We start from the raw sequence: 20,730 nt of genomic DNA, 5'->3' as shown, positions 1-20,730 counted from the left end.
ATAATGAATTTTTGTTGATAATGAATTATAATTGGCCAATAAGAGCGTGCGTTAAATTCAGGTTGCTATATAATTAATAAAACAGAGGGTATTTCCTACGGTATTTAAACATTAACAAAAACGAAACAGGGAATTCTGCTACTACCATGAAAATGTCACATCATGACAGCTTATGATATCATAAAACTGTTCCAAGTTACGGTTCTTAAAGTTACCAGAATTTGATTTGATTCAGTACTTCCGTCTGGCCTGGTTTCGTTAACGATATCTTTAGCTTGCCGGTAAGTCTAATGAATTGCAACCTTTCATTTTATATATTGACTTTGAATCATACTTTCAAGATATTTCTTGTGCTAATGTTTGTATTAAACTTGTTATCGTATCAGAATATTAATTAGATATAAATAAAAAAAGTTTATAATAAAAAATTATAACATTTTCGGCTAAAAAGTACCTGGTGTTATCTTTGATCATAGTTGAGAAATTTTTCGGATTCTTTCATTTTTTAAAAAAATATATAGTTTAGTTATACTCCTATTTATGCATACATGTTTTGTTTATTTTCGTTTATAGAAGAACAAGCAAGACTAAACAATGCAATTCATTGTACTAGTTGTTGTAGTTTTTGCTTACGGGGTAGTGCAAGTTGTTGGTGAGTACCTAGGAAAACATAAACTAGTGCGGAACATTTTTAGTTAAACATTCTTTGAAAAAACAGCAAAACTGAACAGATTAAAAATATTTCTAACAGTTGACTTATTGTATTGTTGTTGTTGTTTTTTTTTTTTTTTTTTTTTTTTTTCTTTTTTTTCTTTTTTTCTTTAGTTTTTCTTTTTTTTCTTTCAGTGATTCAATGAAAGTTTTAAATGATCATAATCTTTAATCAACCAAAAATACTACATTATTTGTCAATAAAATCCTTCGTGAAGAAAAACTAGAACTTAAGATATATCACGTTCTGTGTCAATTCATTGTATGTGATTTTTATCTCGAATAAGCAAACATTATATTGATAAATCATTATAATAAAATATATCAATACACAAAATTAGTCATAAAACCTAACTATGGATTCGGTTAAAAAAAAAAGAGACTTGTATGTATATTGACATGTATATCTCCGCTACCTTCTCATAAACTAGTGTTCGCATTGTTCTGTTAATTGTATAGACAATGCATTCACCTTTTTGAAACAACAATTCAATATTAATCTATAGCATGGCACGTGATTTCGAATATGGGAAAAAATACTTTGCGGATTTATTAAAAACAAAATTCTGCACGAGAAAGCCTTGTATATACCTAACATTACTTCCTACATGATAAATTTTTGATTCACACATCTGTCACGTTTTGAGTAAAACTTTAACCCATTTGGGATTGGTTTGCATAGGGATTTGCCAGAGCTCTCCAAACCCTAACCCCCCGGCCGTGTTCCAGAGCAAACTTCCACCTGAATCAAACACTCCCCGGATAGCAAAGCCAATTGCTATTTCGATATATCACATGGACCTTTTATTATACTATTAATCTTCAACGTCTATAATCATCATTTTTATTCATTAACACTGTAATTTCAGACGCCCAACAAGTCCTAACAGTACAAGTAGCCTATTTTTCTGGTCGTCCTGATCCCAAGTGGAAAGTAACTCCTACTTCTCCAAACTACGCCAATATCATCAAGGCGTATAATAACGCCAAGAATACGAAGATGACATTCCCTCTTACAAACATGCCCAACAAGTTTGGATACAGAGGCCTCGTTATCAGAGAAGGCGCTAACAAGCAAGACTTAAAGCTAGTGGTTGGACTAAAGACAAAGCAGTTGCAAAAGCTGTTGCTGCAGTCAGCCCCTAAAGGCAACTTGAACCCAACCCTTCTCAAAAAGATTGCTTCAGCTATTGAACAAGGGGTGCAACCAGCCAACATTGGACGAAAGAAGCGTTACACGTTGGAATTTCCAGCTGAAGGTTCGGAATCCAATTGGATAAAACCTCTTTTTATGCGGGAAAACAACTGCTACAATTACGCCAACGACGTATTGAATATTGGGGAAACTTTGCCGGCAGAGCCAGGGGTTGGTGGTGGCCAAATTTACGCGAAAATAACCCCGGCTGAGATAAAGGCTGCTGCAATACGAGATGGATTGGTAGAAAAGCCAGCAGGCCCTGGAGATGCTATCCCAAACATAGAAGAAGCTGAAGGACATTTGGTAGCACTATTTGTTGCTGAGGGTGAGTTAAAAATACGATTCTCTGGTAATCAATTTAAGCATTAGATTGTAAACGAAAATAAATGGGAATGAAATTGAAAATAACAATAAGTAATGATGATAAGGATAACAATGATAACTAGACGGTCGTTCGTGAAAATTTCACAACTAATCAAAACTTTCTTGTTCTCGAATGCTTTCACGTTGATGTAATTTATAAAAAAAAAACCATCTCAAAGTTCATGAAACATTAACATTACACGCCTTTTCGCGCGCATCTTAGTTGCTGTAAATGACGTCATAATGCAAAGTGACTTTTTTCCGAAGTAGTCACGTAACATGGCGGCGTTGTGAGTTGACGTCATAAATTTTTTTCTTGAAATTCTCTTGAATCTTTTCGAATAAAAAAATGCATAGAAATATATAGTGCCTTCGCCAATCTCAATTCCAAAGCCGTAACATGCGCATTAAGAAATAGGGGAACTGGGAATCTAAGAAAGCAGTAAGAAATAAGGGTACGAGATTAATGCTACGCGTACGCGAAAAAACCGGAAGTGAGTTTTCGTTTTTTAGCGCGCGCTTGCACGTTAACGGCGGAAGTGACTTTTGTCAGGACAAAAAATATGCTGGCGCTGCAGATTTAAAATCGGCCTTTAGACATCGAGTAATAATAATAATTAGATGAAGGACTTTTCAGTGCTATTTGAAGGTAACAATAACTCATAATCAATTGCCAGGAGATGACAGCGACTACCATTGGCTTCGTCGCGATGGAAATCTAAAGTGGTCTCATAAACAAGGTCATATACTCAGCATGCGGCCTCCAACAAATAAAGATGCCAATGGGGCCGAGATCAAAGATCCAAGAACAGCAGCCATGATATATGGGGAGAACTCCCCACAATATAAATTTGTTTGTTTTATGTCAAGCAATAAGGATACAGTCAAAATTATAGGACTACCAAGGCCAGAAGACGATTGATTGCAGACATAAAGCGAATCAATCAATTGCCATGGCATGTTATGGTTACTGAAAAATAACAAAATGATAAAGCATACTGTCGTATGTTATGCTGTTCTGTTGTCTTCTTTGTTGTATCTGCTCTGTCCTACTATGATAAGCTGCTGTGTGCTGTACTTAGTTATACGCTCTGCCGTGATAGACTTTTCTTCAATTTCACATGCATGACAAAATAGCTGTGGCCCTTTTATTTCTTTTGACCTAATATGTTTGCTCTAAAGACGACAGACCCATCCCTCTCTTATATGTATGTTCTCATGTTATGAGCAAAATAGTGTTGAGAAGTTTTAATCCGTTTTTAATATCCAGTCTTTCCTCGGAATTTCAAAATTTCAAAATGGCGGCCAAAATTACTTAAAAATTACTTTGCGCACGATATCTTGAAAACCAAAACGGTGACCTTAGTTTTTCTCTTAAATACAAGATACCAAAGATCAACATCAATGACATTTGTGAAAAGGAAACAGACATTACAAAGGAAAAGCACATTATGGGATTTCCAAAGGCCAAATTGAGAGTACATGTCAGCAAAAATCAAACATCTGGTTGCAAGGGTCAAAAAATCGATTTTGCTAATATTTTAAGCATAGGTAGGCCCTTAATGTAAGTGAAACCACTGTGTAGTTTGTTTGGTAAAATACCGCGACCGAAAATCGAAGAAAAGAGATTTGGACTAAATTCGCTAATTTTCGGCTGTCGGATAATTGTCTTCAACTTTAACAGCTTATCACGACCAAACAAAACAACGTTAACCTAGCACTGTGATAAGACTAAACAGTAGTTTAGTTCACATTTACTCCGACGAAGGACTAACGTCCGAAACGTCAGTTTCTAAACATCACTAGCCATACGGTGTATTAAGTTAAATCAATTCTCCTACTAAACAGTAGTTAATTGGTATTAAGAAACAATTGGTAGTAGAGTTTTAGAAATTTTGATCCAATTTTTCGATTTTCACTTAATTCATTTTTACAGCACATATAAAAATTCTCTTAAAGTGGTAACTAACTATAAGGTACACCCTACGGTATACACTGTGACCTGTACACTAACTATAAGGTACACCCTATGGTATACACTGTGTCCTGTGGTCATTAACTATAAGGTACACCCTACGGTATACACTGTGTCCTGTGGTCATTAACTATAAAGTACACCCTACGGTATACACTGTGTCCTATACAATAACTATAAGGTACACCCTACGGTATACACTGTGTCCTGCGGTCACTAATTATAAGGTAAACCCTACGGTATACGCTGTGTCCTCTACAATAACTATAAGGTACACCCAAAGGTATACACTGTGTCCTCTACAATATCTATAAAGTATACCCTATGGTATACACTGTGTCCTCTACAATATCTATAAGGTACACCCTACGGTATACACTGTGTCCTCTACAATATCTATAAGGTACACCCTATGGTGTATACACTGTGTCCTCTACAATAACTATAAGGTACACCCTACGGTATACACTGTGTCCTGCGGTCACTAATTATAAGGTAAACCCTACGGTATACACTGTGTCCTCTACAATAACTATAAGGTACACCCAAAGGTATACACTGTGTCCTCTACAATATCTATAAAGTATACCCTATGGTTTACACTGTGTCCTCTACAATATCTATAAGGTACACCCAAAGGTATACACTGTGTCCTCTACAATATCTATAAGGTACACCCTACGGTATACATTGTGTCCTCTACAATATCTATACGGTACACCCTACGGTATACACTGTGTCCTCTACAATATCTATAAGGTACACCCTACGGTATACATTGTGTCCTCTACAATATCTATACGGTACACCCTACGGTATACACTGTGTCCTCTACAATATCTATCTAGGTACACCCTACGGTATACACTGTGTCCTGTGGTTACTAACTATAGGGTACACCCTACGGTATACACTGTGTCCTCTACAATATCTTTCTAGGTACACCCTACGGTATTCACTGTGTCCTGTGGTCACTAACTATAAGACACACCTGTACATTAACTATAAGGTACGTACAACTAGCCTGGTAATTATGTTCATTGTGGATTTTGTCTGTCTCGTTTCTTCAAATCACTTATCTCTTCTTTCAGTTGACTATTGATGGCTTTCATCCGAATGACTTCTCTTATCAGGTTACTCATTCGTCCACTTTCATCAATATCTCTGGAAACAAAGTTTGCATGTCAAAAACGTTTCTCTACTTACTACTTCATTCATATTTCTGATTTTGCTTGGTTTACGCCCCTTCATGAATCGTTACTAGCATTATTCTAGCATACTTATTATACGTACAATATCCGGTGTCCCTCAGAGCAGCATACTGGGACCACTCTAGTTATTACAAAAATCAATGTTTTCTGAAAAAATACCTGAGGTAGATAACCCATTTACAATGAAAAATACTGAACATGTTGTATAGGATGATTGAAGTAAGCATACCTTTGAATTTCGACTTCTGATACATTAGTCTCTCCATGTTGTCTCGCAGCTCCAGAGTTGACTGTTCTATGATCATCCTCCTGTGGTGCTCTGCTTTCTCTTGCTGCTGTTATACTCACATTTGAAACGCATGCGCTAGAAGCACACCTAGTAGAACTGATCTGCGCATGTGCTCTTGTTCGAGGCAGGCGTTGCACGTCTAATGGAATCATTCAAATCGGAATTCAGAGAAAATATTTATATTACAATGCTGGCTTGTTCATTTAAAAATAGATAATATATTTTAGCTACTTGCCGCGTGTATCCTCTCCACGCACTCAGTTAGTGAGCAGTGTTCTCATATTTAATTTCAGTTTTATTAGAAGCATAACACTACCTACCTGGAGAATCAGGTCTTTCCCATTCAAATGCACTTTGCCTGTTGTATCATTTCAAAAAAAAAGTAAATTTAGGCTGAGCATTTTCACATTAAAGTTATCCTATCTACTAGGCTGAGCATTTTGTAAAAATCACATTAAAGCTAGTTATCCTATCTACTCATGCTCAATATGACATGGCCGGGACGGTTTGTCATAGTTAGCTAAGGTATAATCTGGTAGATCAAAAGGGAAAAAAATCAATAACTTATCTCCCAAATCGTATTGTATAAGCCAACATATTACTGGCTCGATTTACACCTTTTAACTTGATTTATTTCAAATCAATGTTTCGTAAGGGCATACACACGACCTTTGAGGGAAAAATCGGAAAAAACATCACTACCCTTTTCCTTGCATTTGTTTCATATTTTGCCGGACTAAGCACCTTTGTAAGGTGTAAGCTGGGCTCTTAAAAGTACGCAGTGCCTATTAGGACGCAAATAGTGGTGGACGTGGAAAGATTTTAAAGACATTCATATCGGGGCAGACAGAATAATATGCGAAGAACTGACTTTCCAAATACATAGAATATAATACCTATGAACACAGCTATCTCGACTGTCGATTCTAACAACTCCTTCCCAGTCAACATTTGGAACACTGACATTTCGAGGAACAATCGGAACTCTGGGCACCTGCGTAAGCAATGGACAAGTTATAAAAAAAGGATTTACGTATTTTCTGGTTTATAAGCTTTAAAATGATATATAGTTTGTTATCCTGTACTGTAACGACACGTCCAAAACAATTTTTAATCGAGGGTACCCCGCGAAGGTTGACAATAACATTAAGGGATCAACCATGAATGAATGACTGAATGGATAAGTAGATGGAGGAAGGGAGGGAAAAAAAGAAGTAAACATGGGGGCAAAGAAAGTAATCTTTGATTCGGGTTACATTACTTGTCTTGATGACGTAATAGATCGTCTAATTATTGAGCGGTAGTAGTTATTGTCGATGACTGCGCTGCTGGATGATGGTCTGCTTTGATCGTTTGAGGAAGACGTACAGGCTCTGGACGTGGAACTCTTCTTCAAATAGAAATAAAACCAGATTGAGATGGATACTATGAGGATGTATTGAAATAATTACACCATGGTAAACAGTATATAAACAACAACATCTAGTAACAGTAGTAAAATTGCAATCAAGATAAAGCTGGATTAAAGGCTAATTGGTGGAATTTTTTCCCATTTCAGACCACGTGTCATTCCCAACAGTACCATTTCTTTGATTAACGGTGTAGAGAGAATAAAAGAAAAATATCAAATGCTCTTGACGGGTATCGAACCCACGTCTTCGGTATTCCAGTCCGATGTGTTAACCACTACATCACAAAGACCAACCACGCTGGTAACGCAGCCGGAATATGAAATGTAGGGTGCTCGTGAGGATCCCAGAGCGATATTTTTTTCTCTACAGTGCACCGATTAACGGTGCACTGGGTAGCGCAAGAGAATACAAATGAATATGAATACAACTCAAACTAAGGATCCTATTCTCATGTGGTCTGAAATGGGGAAACATCGCAACAAGATCAATATGGTATATTGAATATAAAATAGAAAGACAAGCAGAAAAACCCCAAATGATAAATTGCTGAACACGTTTGTACGTGAATAAAACAGTGCGCAAACTTAAACAGTTAGAACGACAAAGAAAACGAAAGGAACGTACGACATACAGCAAAGGTTACTAATAAAGGCTGCTAAAATATGTAACCATTTATTTGATTTTTAAACACCAACAACATATTTTATGCTGTCGAAAGTACTGTAAGACGTCAGCATGCCTTACCTTTGAAACCGGGCTTGCAGGAATAGACCCAGAGCAACTTGGTCGAGCTAAACTTGATCCTTCGTGAACTGGACCTCGCCATCCTTTAAATTTGGGATCAAATGTAGACCTGCGCTTTCTAGCAGTTTTTTCATGATCTGTTTTGGAAATACAGAAAATAATAAGTCATACGCAGTAAATAAATTCCTTTTACACAAATGCCACAAACTTTCCACTCAAAATGTAAAGCAGTGTTAATTAATGCTCCGACAATCACATATACGACCCACCAACCACATGTGATAAGTGCGCACTATTACCATACACCCTAGACGACCCACCAACCACATGTGATAAGTGCGCACTATTACCATACACCCTAGACGACCCACCAACCACATGTGATAAGTGCGCACTATTACCATACACCCTAGACGACCCACCAACCACATGTGATAAGTCCTCACTATTACCATACACCCTAGACGACCCCCCAACCACATGTGATAAGTACCCACTATTACCATACACCCTAGACGACCCGCCAACCACTTTTGATAAGTGCGCACTATTAACATACACCCTAGACGACCCACCAACCACATGTGATAGGTACGTACTATTACCATACACCCTAGACGACCCATAAACCACATGTGATAAGTGCACACTATTACCATACACCCTAGACGACCCACCAACCACAAGTGATAAGTACGCACTATTACCATACACCCTAGACGACCCACCAACCACAAGTGATAAGTACGCACTATTACCATACACCCTAGACGACCCACCAACCACAAGTGATAAGTACGCACTATTACCATACACCCTAGACGACCCGCCAACCACTTTTAATAAGTGCGCACTATTAACATACACCCTAGACGACTCACCAACCACATGTGATAGGTACGTACTATTACCATACACCCTAGACGACTCACCAACCACATGTGATAGGTACGTACTATTACCATACACCCTAGACGACCCACCAACCACATGTGATAAGTGCGCACTATTACCATACACCCTAGACGACCCACCAACCACATGTGATAGGTACGTACTATTACCATACACCCTAGACGACCCATAAACCACATGTGATAAGTGCGCACTATTACCATACACCCTAGACAACCCAACAAACGCTTTTGAAGACATCGAGTTACAAGAAGTGCAATAATATATACTGAGAAAATAATTGCATTATGAAAACCATTCGTTTGGATTAATCGAGCGCACTGTCAGGGGTATATCAAGTTTAGAATAAAAGATATGCCTTTGCTTTTTTTCAAATCTCGAGAGAGATTTTTGCAAGTCGAGTGTGTGTCAATGCAAATTATGGCTCTGGTTTTTTAAATACAGTATTGTTTTTTTGAAAAAGCAGCGGGCAATAGTTGACTGTTAATAGGACCATGTTAATACGAATCGTGAGATTCCTAAAGTCCAAAATAGAGGCTTTGCACCATCACGTGATGGCAGCCATGACAGGGGGCAGCATAACAATAGAGTCTTTTCACCCTGGGAAACTGAATCCTTTCTCATATAAACTAGATTAGACCAGAATCAGTTGTTCCTGCCCCCTGTCATGGCTGCCATCACGTGATGGTGCAAAGCCTCTATAAGCAACGGCAAGTTGTTGTTACTAAATAGCTATTGAGCAGATGAGTAGTATTGGGTCACGTGAATCGGTGTAATGAACGTGATTTATGCAGACAGAATAATTGATAAGATAACTACACAAGACATTCTGTAGTTGATCTATAGTCTACAACGCACTTACCACTTGCTTGGTCTTTTTTCTGAAAGAAAAACAGATTGTTCCGATTAATTGTGCAACTTTTTCGTAGCAGTACATCAAAATAGAAGTAGTGCAAAGTAATGTAAGTAGTGGTCTAGTGGTTGTAATAATCGGATGACCACGTCAAACATCTCAAAGGATCAAATGTTGCGTCAAGTGCGAGCATCAAGTTTCACACTTGCTTACAATAGCAAAATCAATAGCAATGATATGATAATGACAGTGAAAGCCACAACAACGACAACAGCGACAGCAATAGCAACAACACGAAGAATGATAGGAACTGGGGGGAGCAATAGCAGTGACCAACAATAACACAGCGACACTAATAGCAACCATAGTAACAGTAACCAGTAGCAGTAACCATAGTAACAGTAACCACAGTATCAACAACAATAGCAACAGTAAACTCAATAACAGTAATCACAGTAACAGTAACCATAGTAACAATAACCACAGTAACGGTAATAACAGTAACAGTAATCATAGTAACATTAACCATAGTAACAGTAACCACAGTAATAGTAACTACAATAATGCTGCGACGGATATACTCCGATGTTTTTACTCCGACAAAGGAATAGCGTCCGAAACGACAGTAATGTTTTTCATCTTTTCACGGTGTATAATTTACCCTTTCATCATTATTGTTTCATTAGAAACACCGACGTAGCTCCCACTAGGTTTTAGCTAGTTATCTCTTTTTAACAGTAACCGCAGTAACATTAATCAGATTAACAGAAACCATAGTACTAGTAACCATAGTAATAGTAACCATAGTAACAGTTACCATAGTGATAGTAACGAAATCACATTGAGAATATCGAGAACAAAAAATCCTGTTAAATGATTTACATACTGCTATTATTGACAGGTAAAAAAAGTTTCATATAAATGACATTGGTTCATATCCCACATACCTTTGTGGGTCTTATTAATGTTACTCTAGTAAATTACAAAAAAAACTAATACACCATTATTGACTGATTAAACCTACGATACATAATATAAAGGTCGAGTTAAAATAGTGTTTAGCAATCAGTCTGCGTCAGTGATCGATAATATCCTGACTAGAGTGATTTGATATAAATGTATAGTTTGCTCGTGAAACAAAGCTGCATATTTAAGTTTCTAAACCAATTAAGGCCAAAACAAACCTCATCGTCGACTGGTTGGTCTATTTCTTCCATCGGGTGTTCGTCAGGCATTTTAGATGTTCCTGCCCGTCGCTGTGGAGTGTGATAGACATTGCTGTTCGGTTTTTCTGGCTTTCGGCTTGGGGGTAACAAAAATAGAAAATTAGAACAAGGAGCATAGGCGTCGGAGCTGGAGGTACCTGAACACCGAAACACTCCCAGTTTTTAGTTACCCAGCACTGCCATTTTTTTAGTTGAAACTACACAATTCACGGCGACATGGATGAAATTAGGCATGTCAGAAATGGACATCGATAATGTACACAAGTACATCGGTATTTTGAAACATCGGCACATTGATTTAGTCAAGACACTAAAACGATTGCTTTTCCCATCAAAACTGCACTAAAATATTCAAAGTTAAATCGTGAGTAGCCTAAAAATAACTCAGTTAATTGAAACTCCATTTCCGTTTAGCGTACTTGCTTTCTCTATTTCTCTACCCTTTGAACTGATTTTTTCTACTTGGCCTATCAAACACTACCCGTGTATTTATGCTATCCTCTTATGGCCTATCCTCCCGCCGCCTCGCGCCTGATGGCACATAGGGCCTTAGTTATGCCATCAAGCTATAAAAAATAGCAAGCGAGCAAATAATTTTGATATTGGATAGATTATAGAATTAAGTCTTTGGCATGGTATTTATGCAATTTGTAACCTAGTTTATCTATTATCGATGAAAATCAGTGGAAAATAAATTAAAAACCTTAAACCATTGCATGACTTACCTCGACCTACTGGTGGATTTGCCCGATGGTTCCATCTGGTGTAAAGATAGATTGATAGTTTTACCAAGCTCTTATTTCATAAAAAAACGACGTTCTACAAACATTAAAATCTGCGAGCTAAAATACGAAGGAATTTTCCATGACGTCATTTCAGCTTTCTCTGATTGGCCGAAAGGATTCTTTTCTTCTTGAATGCTCCAAGAGTCGTTCTTGCTCGACATAAGACCCAATAAACATCATGTATTTAAGACGTATTGCGATTAATAATTACTGGCAAATGAAACGAAAATATCTTTGTTATTTTCAGGAAATACCGGCCTCCCTGTGGCACTACGAGTACAATATCAGATGAAATTATGGCCATTACTACACATCTCAGTTGAGTTGGGCGCGACAAAAACGTTTTGTCGATAAAATGTCTACGTTGCCAGGGGCAACATCACTGGCAACATCACTGACAATCACCGTAATGATAATAACTGTACCCATGTGACGGTCACGTCAGCATTGTGATATCGACCTTGATAACATGTGCATCATTTTAGAATCCAAAGAGTCAGAGAAACAAAAAGTAAATAAATTTGGTCAATCAAAAACTGCATTGAGAGGGCACCTTGAACCTGGCATTGACTTTTTTCTACCCTGGTTTAGGGGTCGAAACAAGCATCGATAAATTCTTTCACGAGCAATCTCTTGCTTATATTTTCCTTTCCTTTCCTTTCCTTTTCTCTGAGCATGGCCTCCTTCCAAAGATACGGACGCGACATCGATTGCTAAGGAATCTTCGATGCCCCTTCATCTCTAGCCAACCTCCATGTAGGCAAGAGTCACGATTTCAAATCGCTTTGTCCCTCGATATTTTGTCATGCCCCCAAGCGAAACAAACTGTAAATGAAAACTAAACTACTCTAGCTTACCCCAGTGTAGGCAAAATTGTCAACAAAATGGGGGAAGATACTTTTTACGTTTTTCAACGGGCAAAGGCTAATGGGTTGGGCCTTTTGTCAAGGAATACAGGGCTAAATACAAAAGTGTCAAGGAAAGCGTTTCTGCCGCCATTTTGGGACGTCATGCATATTACCAAAACTGGTAATGAACCGGACTGATGCTTGCAAGAGTTGCAATCAGTTTTCACTAATAAGATATTTAATCTTAATTGTCTCATTTATAATATTTTCTACATATTTGCAAAAACCAATAGTCCCCTTCACAGCTCCCTGCGCCATCTTGAAAGGTTGCCGTGCCTTTGCATCGAAGCGATCGAGACGAACGGTGAGCTTTCAAAGATAGAGAAGATAGCGATCGTTTTTAACACCTTGAACAATTATTCACGTCTCTATCATTGCAAGCTCACCGTTAGGCCCCGTCCACACGTATCCGGAAATTTTTGTATCCGCAAAAAAAATATTTACGGATACAAAAATTTCCGGATACGTGTGAACGGGGCCTTAGTCTCGCTTCGATGCAAAAGCACGGCTACCTTTCAAAATGACGCAGGTAACTTTGAAGGGGACTATTCTAAATTCTATTTTCTTCTATTAGCACTAAGTTGTGCGGTAAGCCATAAATATTTAAGATCCTTATCCTAGCAAGAACAAGAGCTGATATCTTGGCGATATTCCCAACTATTGCCCCAAAAACCAGTACATAGATATCCCCCAGGACCCCGAGCACCAAAATCAGGCCCAGTTACAATAAAATCCGGAACAAGGTTGGAGAAAGGGGAGCGGGCCATTGGTAGTATAGTAGGAGTGGCAAGAAGAATGGCATCTTGTAGGCCTTCCAATGAGTTGCCTGTCAACACGAGGGCGAGCCGAGAACCAGAATGTGGAGCAAGAAAAACAGCGCCGGTGCGGGCAGAGTTGAATTGACAATTATCTGTGGATTCGTAAAAAAAGATCGCATTGGTGAGAGGCGAGCGCTCTCACCGCCACGTCACCCACCCTTCCCACTAAATTGGCATTTCTGGCTAACAGGAGAAAAAAGGGTGTTCTGTCTTGTATTAGCGCAAACTGGCCGCTTGTGCCTTCACAATATTTGTATTACAGTACAACTACTATAGCTGGGATAACTTAGACAGTGAGAACCAATCAAATTGTAGAATAAAAACAATACATCCCGACTTTGGGTAGTGGAGCCAATCAGAAAGCAGCAGAAAACAATAGCCTTTTTATTCACACGAGAAAATGGCGATGGCTATCAGGGTGAAATTACAATTCTCGTGCAGTCTAGGTTTCTGATAGGCTCCATTACCCAAAGTTGGAATGTATTGTTTCATTTTACATTTTAATTGGTTCTCTTGTCTCTTGTCTCTTGGCCCCGGTTATAGTAGCTGCACTGTAAGTTATAAGACAATAAAAATAGAACGAACACGAGGTAAGGAGAAAAACGGAGGAAGGAAAAGAAAGAGGAAAGGAGCTCAAAGGAGAAGAGAAGAGAGGAGAAAAATAATACAACATAAAAGTACTCACTCAAAAGTAACTTCTTTTCAAGGAATTTCAAAGGAACATTTTTATGAAATCCACCTGCCCAAGAGTTGACATCGGGTCCACCAATCACAATTAAGTTGAAATTCGAGGCAGTTGATTGGTCCAACTCTTTGTCTGCGATTACGTGAGCTATAGTTTCTGAAGTAAGGTAGAATTGATTGGCGATGTACAGAGCTCCCTCAAGAAGACGAGAGGCGGTTGAAGAGTCAGACTTTGTTCCTGAAATAAGAATTGGAATAGACTGTTTCCTATCGTTTTCGTACGCTTTAACCAATAAATTATACGATCACAAATTTGTAGTATCGATTCTTCCCCGTAAGAAAAGGGCAGTCTTCGTATGAGAGGGAAGCGATATTGCAAATTGGGAGTCTAACTGTAGCCATACCGTATCTTACTGCAGCCGCAGCTACGCGTTGTGGTTGGATGAGTTACGACAATGGGAAGCCATTTCGATGTTACGGCATGCTTAATCGCGTAAGTGCTGTAAGTCAGTCAGGTATGTTTTCTTCTCATATAAAAAACTGCTCTAACGATAAAAATATTTGTTACCAGTAACGATCAGAAAGGGACTCTCCGCGACCCTTCGAGCAGGTCCCATATTTAAGGGGCCTCGGCTAACATCGGATTCCAAGGCCTCATTTTCACATATCTTCCAGTCTTGTAACACCGTTTTGCAAAATGAGAGCACGTGTTTGGCGGAGAAGCCTGCAAACATAAAAAAAACATGGCATTTGAAATTACCAGATGCAAAGGTGCTGATCAAAGTCACGGCATGGCTATAACTCACAGATCAAACCCTGAAACAACCTCTGGGCTGATCAAAGTCAGGGCATAGCTAACTCACACATCGAACCCTAAATTAACCTCTGGGCTGATCAAAGTCAGGGCATGGCTAACTCACATATCGAACCCTGAAACAGCCTCTGTGCTGATCAAAGTCAGGGCATGGCTAACTCAGATCGAAGAATTGGAATTTAGTGTGCTTGTGGTTTAGTGGTTTTGAGGAGGAGAAAATGGAGATCGATTAGTCTTACGGGTTAGCGGGAGGTAGGTTATTTTATAATATAGAAATTTCCATGGTCTAACCTAGGACTTACCGTGAGGTTCCTCAGATTTGAAGTAAGTGTCATCTATCCTGATGTTACGCTGATTCCAATGAACGGGTGACACTGCTGGCTCACTTAAAGACAACCTCGCAACATTTTGTGTTGTCAGACTTGCCGTACCCGGTGACAGTTGTATTTGTATCGTGCTTTGTCTGAAGGGGATCAACTGTTGTACAACCCTCACACCACGCACACCTGTTCAGATGAACCGCCCGAAGCAGCGTTACAACAACAACAAAAATGAATATGAATTTTAACAAACCCTGAAACAACTTTTGGGCTGATCTAAGTCAGCGCTACCCTGGTCCCAGAGGTTTCTCGTAGTTTTCGCGGCGATTTTACAGAGAGAAAAAAAAAACGAGAAACCTCTGGGACCAGGGTAAGTCATCCTAAAGCTAACTCACAAATCGAACCATAATACAGGGGCGGCGGAACCGGGGGGGCCGGGGGGCACGTGCGCCCTCCACAAAATGTTTTTGGGGGCCTGCCCCCCTCCCCCCACCCAAAAAAAAAACAACAAAAATTGGTTCGCATGAAATATAAATGCATAGATTCGATAGTTTGACGGCGCATGCAATCAAACAAAACAGCGGTCATTAACACATAGCGTTAAATATAATATTTCAGTGCCCCCCCCCCTCCCAAAGATTTTCAGCTTCCGCCGCCACTATAATAACTCACAAAATAGAGGGAGGAAAGCCGAAGAGCCTGGAAAAAAACCTAAAACTAAGGGGGACCAAATACAAAACTCCACTAAGATCAAACCCGAGACCCAGGAGGTGAGTGCGCTACTGCTGTGCCACCCTTGAATGCCTCGTTATCTACGCCTAAAATCCCAATTAATATGCACTCTTAGGCAGGAGTCATAAATTGTATTCTAAATAAGACCTGCCGGTTAATAAATGCTCTCTAGAAACTCAAGTGCACTTTACCTGCTATGGATGCCGGGTTGTAAACCAATAAGGTGAATTCACCAACATGATTCCTGTCAACAGTGTCGTCCGGTTGCTGTTGATATTTCTTGGCAGGGTTGTCGACATCATTACATTCTTTATTCTTGTTGTTGGGATCACATACTAAGAATAGTGAAATAACAAGTATAACTAAAAGGTTTTAAATGATCGAGGACTCAAACTTTGAACGAAACAAAAGGAAACTTTCGCTCTAGGGGAGAATAATTGGGCTCTAAAAACAATCATTATTTTTCATTAATGATGGAAGAATTTCAAAAGAGTGAAATACAGAAAATTCTCTACATGAAAAACTAACCGCATCAACTATGTATTCTGGGCTTGATCATTACTGAGCTTTCGGCCATCCTCAGGGCCATGACATGCAACTACGCATGGCTATTTGTACACAGAATGTATCATTTGAAAGAGAAGCTAAAGGAAATGGTTAGGAAGGAGAAGTAAGAGGATGAGAAGAAGAATGCCAATGGGGACTAAGAGAGTAGAAGAATGTAGAAGACAAGGAAAATTATTCACTAATTCACGTGGTATACCACGAAAATAATCTCATCTCTTTGTCAGTCTCTTGTCCTTGTACTTACCATGGTTTTGCACTGATGACCCAACATTCTTTGCGTGCTTGATAGCAAATCCCCGGATGACTGGATCATTGGTAACACCTCCATCATTTGTTTCGTACGTATCCCACCACCAGTGCTCCTTTTTGGGAATCTCATCGAAAGTCACGTTACTGCGCTGTTGCCTTAGTAACCGATACATTCGGCGTGAATAATAAGGATGGACTGTGCGGTCAGCAGCACCTACTCTAATCATGATAGGTAGGCCCTAAAGTAAAAAAAAAACAATAGGGATTGAACTATGATTATAACCACAACATCTCTGGATGGAACTGTAAAAACAAATGGTAAGGGTTAGCTAAGGGAGGGTACTCTAAGGAAAGATACGTTTTATATTGTGGGTGAAAGGGATGGAGAATTCGCAGTAAACTTTTTAGGAATGATTGTAGCCCTCCCTATCACTGAGTATGAAATTCACGACCCACGTTCATTCCAAACAAAAACAAAAAAAAAGTTAAAAATTGCTGTCACTTACATGAAGGTTAGAGACGTGTTTGTCGGCATCATTCTCGGCCACACATGCCTCCATGGTTGCCTTGACAACAGGGTCCACGTGACTTGTGCTTACGTCATGCCTAAAGAACAGGTTTGAATCCCCATAGTCCTCTTTCCTGATCCAGCCTGCTGCTGATATCAAGGCTAAGGTCTGATCTGGATAATGTGTTCCAAGTTGCCTGTAAAAGAATTAAAATACTTGCATCGGCATTATTTTCCTTTTATCGATGCAAGCAGCAAAGTCAAGCTGAGTAGTAGAGACTGGAACTAATCGATCAAAATGGATTGGAAATAGTTTGTCTGAGCAAGGGCCACTAACATTGCCCAAGAAGTGTACCAACTCAGACTGTTGCAGGGGTGGATCCAGCAACAATAAAAGGGGGAGGCTGGCTTTACCAAATTTTGCTTCACCTCCAAGTAATGGCCCATTTTACTACTAATCCATTACTTTGATCAAATAAAACTATATATGGCTGAAGGGGGGTGGGGGGGGGGGGGTGGAGTGGGGGAGGGGGAGGGATATTTCTTTAAGTAAAGCCAAAATTCCAGACGTCTTGAAATATAGCTAGTTGTCTGGTTTAAACCATGTCTATTGTCTGGTTTGTCTGTTATACTATCTGTCTGTCTGTTTGTTTGTCTACTTAGTTGGGTGTTTGGATGGTCAAATAGCAGGCACATACCAGGCACCATGTCCTCCCATTGAATGACCAGCAATTACTATCCTCTTGTCATCAGCTTTATATTCCACCCAAGTGGCCTCCTGGGTGTATTGTGCCAAGCATTCAAGGGCTCTCATAGAGGTCAGTGTACCTGGACCCTCCCAGTTATGTGCTCCATGCCTTGTGGGGGCAAGTAACCAGAGATTGTCTACACCAAACACCCATTTGCCATTCTCCATTCTTTTGTAGCTATCTGCTTGATTCTGAGGTGGCACAGCTTGGGTTTAAAGCAAATAAAAAAAGGGTTTTTATATTTTCAAGCATTTATATAGATTTCTTTCTTCTTCCCACTTAAATTAATCCCTGTTTAGAATGGTTATAGCTGTGCTCTGTGAGAGAATCAAGAAAGGATTTTGCTTTCACATGACAATGAGTATGCAAATGAAACTCAAGTTGCAATGGTAAGAGCTTATAGTGCTTCCATCACTATATGTCCACCTGTCTGTCCACCTATCTATAATGTTCAATAGAGGCTTTGGACCATCACAAGATGACAGCCATGATGGGTGCACACTGAATTCTTTCTGTTTCCAGTGTCATGGCTGCCATCCCATGATGGTGCAAAGTTTCTATACAGATAAAACTTACTAGTTCCATGAAGTGATACAAGCACTGGGCATGTCTTGGATTTACATTCTTTCAGTGGTGGAATTGCAGCAGCATGTTGAATTGATCCATCATGATCAAGAAAGGTGAAAAGAAAAGATTCTGTTATCTTTCGACACCTTAAGTTGACGTTCACCTTCTGTTCTTTTCCTCCATTGAATGATAACTTTAAGTTTAAGCTCAAATCTTTGCAATCTTCATCAAGTGGTTTCTTTTCAACGCTTTCATCTTTATATCCGATTTCAATAACAATAGGTTTTATTTGACCTGGTGCAACTGTAAAACTATTGGTATTACCAGACAATGAAACTGTGAGTGGCAAAGTAATGGAGTGTGACATCAAAGATACCTTTGTAACTTTGAGCCAGTTTGAGGAATGAAGGTTATTCAATGGAAATGATATATATTTGCCAAAAATTTTGCCTTGAACAAGATCAGGAAGGAATGAAGGAGGAAGAATTTCAATTGTATTTTTTTCTTGAATTTGCATGAGGCGAAAGTTAAAGCTTAAGGGCCCCTTTGCTCTTAGCTTAACCTTAGTTGTGTGGACTCCACGCTTCAGGTAGATGGGATGCCTATGTAGAAAATGTAAATTATTCATTAATGAAAAGTTTACTTTAATGAATGATTTTAATAGTAACTGTATAAACTATTCTGGATGAAATGCATAAGGTTTATAAGGCATGACATATCAGCTGTTCTTGTGATAGCTTTTGTCACAAAAATTGCAAAAACTTTATACAAAATTTATGCATTTCAAATGAAGTATTTACAAACAGATTAAGCTAGTTTGACTATGGTTTACATTTCCATTTTTCGCCAAGGTTTCAGACAATCCTATACAAGGTGCAATGTATAACCATATTCAAAGAAAAAAACAATAGAAAGTAGATATATTATCTTCCGAAAAAAGTAAAAAATGAAAGTGTATCATTTTGACCACGCTGTTTCTTTGGGGGAGGGGTTCAGAATTAGAAACATAACCCAGTCTTTTCATTAATACCAGCTGTCACACCTAATTGCATTTCCATTAGTGGAGATCATTTGACCATGTCGTATTATGGTTAATACGAGGCCAGGCCAGACAAAGTCCATAATAGGTATTATGGGAAATCATGATATTTGTCAGTGATATTAATCACAGCTATTTAATTCATTATTATTCAACTTACCAAAATTGATGCCTTTTGTAAAGATCACCAGTAAAAATCGTTTTATCGACATAAACTAAACTAGCCCCAAGACACTGAAACAAATATGAGCCATCTTCATTGACCACAAAATCTCCAACTATCCACCCCTGCCATTCAGCTATTCCAATAGACTGTAAACTCAGTATAAGTTCATTCCATTCAGCTGGTGGAGCAACATTGATACTTTCTTGTTCATTTTTAACATCTATTGTGGCCCACTTCAGTTCTCCTTTGATAAGTAACTCAGAGTAATAAAATGCTTTCTTTGTCCAGCGATGTTTGGTGACGTTTTTGATTCCACCAAAGTCTTCTAGTGGATCACCATCTACTTCATTCTTGCCAACAGTAAAAGGGCCTAAGAAGTACCACTTCTTTATGAATTTAGACAGCTTTCCCATAAGTCTAGATGATTCCCTAAAACATACATTTGCCTTTGATTTTTCGTTTTTATGGTCAAAAACCTCGCCAAGCATGGTCCATAACACAGGATCTCCAGTCGAGGAATCTAAGGCTTTCAACAGACAAGGAAGCAGTTCTTTCCAAGATTCGTCTTCTCTCAGTCGCATGAGAGACTTAAAGTCGAACCTCCTGCATGTTGAGGCTTTTTTGCTTTCCTTTTCTAAAAGTTTTAGAGCATTGGAAGTCTTTTTACACGTCACACCAACAACCAGTAAAGCAACAAAGAGAAATCTAAAAAGAAACATGGTCAAAGATTTCTAGCATCTGAAACTCATAAGTGAAACAAACAATACTTCGGGTAAAAGGATATTCTTTAAAAAATGTAGAAAAACACAGATGTCTGCAACCTTTCTCTTAGGTTCTCGAAGTAAGATGAAAAATTCAATATCTAACAGGCGTTCCACGTGCTGGAAATTTTGAAAACACAGGGATACCAACATGGATTTTTTGCAT

At 38.8% G+C, this 20,730-nt stretch overlaps 2 protein-coding genes and 2 long non-coding RNA genes across 4 annotated transcripts; 1 reads left to right on the top strand and 3 right to left on the bottom strand.

The window, feature by feature from the left end:
- Positions 1 to 205: 205 nt before the first annotated feature.
- On the top strand, positions 206 to 3,283 carry LOC116287150 (uncharacterized). The gene is made up of 4 exons (XM_031693790.2): positions 206 to 281; positions 574 to 652; positions 1,581 to 2,234; positions 2,950 to 3,283. Exons 2-4 carry the CDS (start codon positions 595 to 597, stop codon positions 3,192 to 3,194), a joined length of 957 nt encoding a protein of 318 aa, XP_031549650.1. The 5' UTR covers positions 206 to 281; positions 574 to 594; the 3' UTR covers positions 3,195 to 3,283.
- Positions 3,284 to 5,694: 2,411 nt separating this feature from the next.
- Positions 5,695 to 6,723, bottom strand: LOC116287188 (uncharacterized). Its single transcript, XR_016121101.1, has 3 exons — positions 6,644 to 6,723; positions 6,068 to 6,105; positions 5,695 to 5,886 (listed from the first exon to the last, which is right to left on the bottom strand). It is a non-coding gene; the product is annotated as an uncharacterized LOC116287188 (long non-coding RNA).
- Positions 6,724 to 7,044: 321 nt separating this feature from the next.
- On the bottom strand, positions 7,045 to 8,017 carry LOC148906939 (uncharacterized). Its single transcript, XR_016121115.1, has 2 exons — positions 7,904 to 8,017; positions 7,045 to 7,137 (listed from the first exon to the last, which is right to left on the bottom strand). It is a non-coding gene; the product is annotated as an uncharacterized LOC148906939 (long non-coding RNA).
- Positions 8,018 to 12,735: 4,718 nt separating this feature from the next.
- LOC116287183 (uncharacterized) lies at positions 12,736 to 20,629 on the bottom strand. Its single transcript, XM_031693826.2, has 10 exons — positions 19,798 to 20,629; positions 18,608 to 19,200; positions 17,981 to 18,236; positions 17,281 to 17,479; positions 16,770 to 17,013; positions 16,150 to 16,293; positions 15,209 to 15,412; positions 14,661 to 14,816; positions 14,094 to 14,330; positions 12,736 to 13,500 (listed from the first exon to the last, which is right to left on the bottom strand). The coding sequence occupies exons 1-10, from the start codon at positions 20,520 to 20,522 to the stop codon at positions 13,208 to 13,210; spliced, it is 3,051 nt and encodes a 1,016-aa protein (XP_031549686.2). The 5' UTR covers positions 20,523 to 20,629; the 3' UTR covers positions 12,736 to 13,207.
- Between the last annotated feature and the right edge of the window lie 101 nt (positions 20,630 to 20,730).

This window comes from Actinia tenebrosa, unplaced genomic scaffold, assembly GCF_029948245.1.
Source record: "Actinia tenebrosa isolate PJP-AT-01 unplaced genomic scaffold, QUT_ActTen_1.0 PGA_scaffold4__44_contigs__length_22323623, whole genome shotgun sequence".
Taxonomy (NCBI): domain Eukaryota; kingdom Metazoa; phylum Cnidaria; class Anthozoa; order Actiniaria; family Actiniidae; genus Actinia; species Actinia tenebrosa.
The sequence above is the reverse complement of the archived record's forward strand: the minus strand, read 5'-3'. Positions and strand labels throughout refer to the sequence as shown.

Coding starts and splice junctions, on each gene's coding strand:
- LOC116287150 (XM_031693790.2), top strand. CDS start 595: ATGCAATTCATTGTACTAGTTGTTGTAGTTTTTGCTTACGGGGTAGTG. Junction 653..1,580: donor CGGGGTAGTGCAAGTTGTTG/GTGAGTACCTAG, acceptor CTGTAATTTCAG/ACGCCCAACAAGTCCTAACA. Junction 2,235..2,949: donor AGCACTATTTGTTGCTGAGG/GTGAGTTAAAAA, acceptor ATCAATTGCCAG/GAGATGACAGCGACTACCAT.
- LOC116287183 (XM_031693826.2), bottom strand. CDS start 20,522: ATGTTTCTTTTTAGATTTCTCTTTGTTGCTTTACTGGTTGTTGGTGTG. Junction 17,014..17,280: donor AACACGTCTCTAACCTTCAT/GTAAGTGACAGC, acceptor TTTTTACTTTAG/GGCCTACCTATCATGATTAG. Junction 15,413..16,149: donor CAACCCGGCATCCATAGCAG/GTAAAGTGCACT, acceptor TCATCTGAACAG/GTGTGCGTGGTGTGAGGGTT.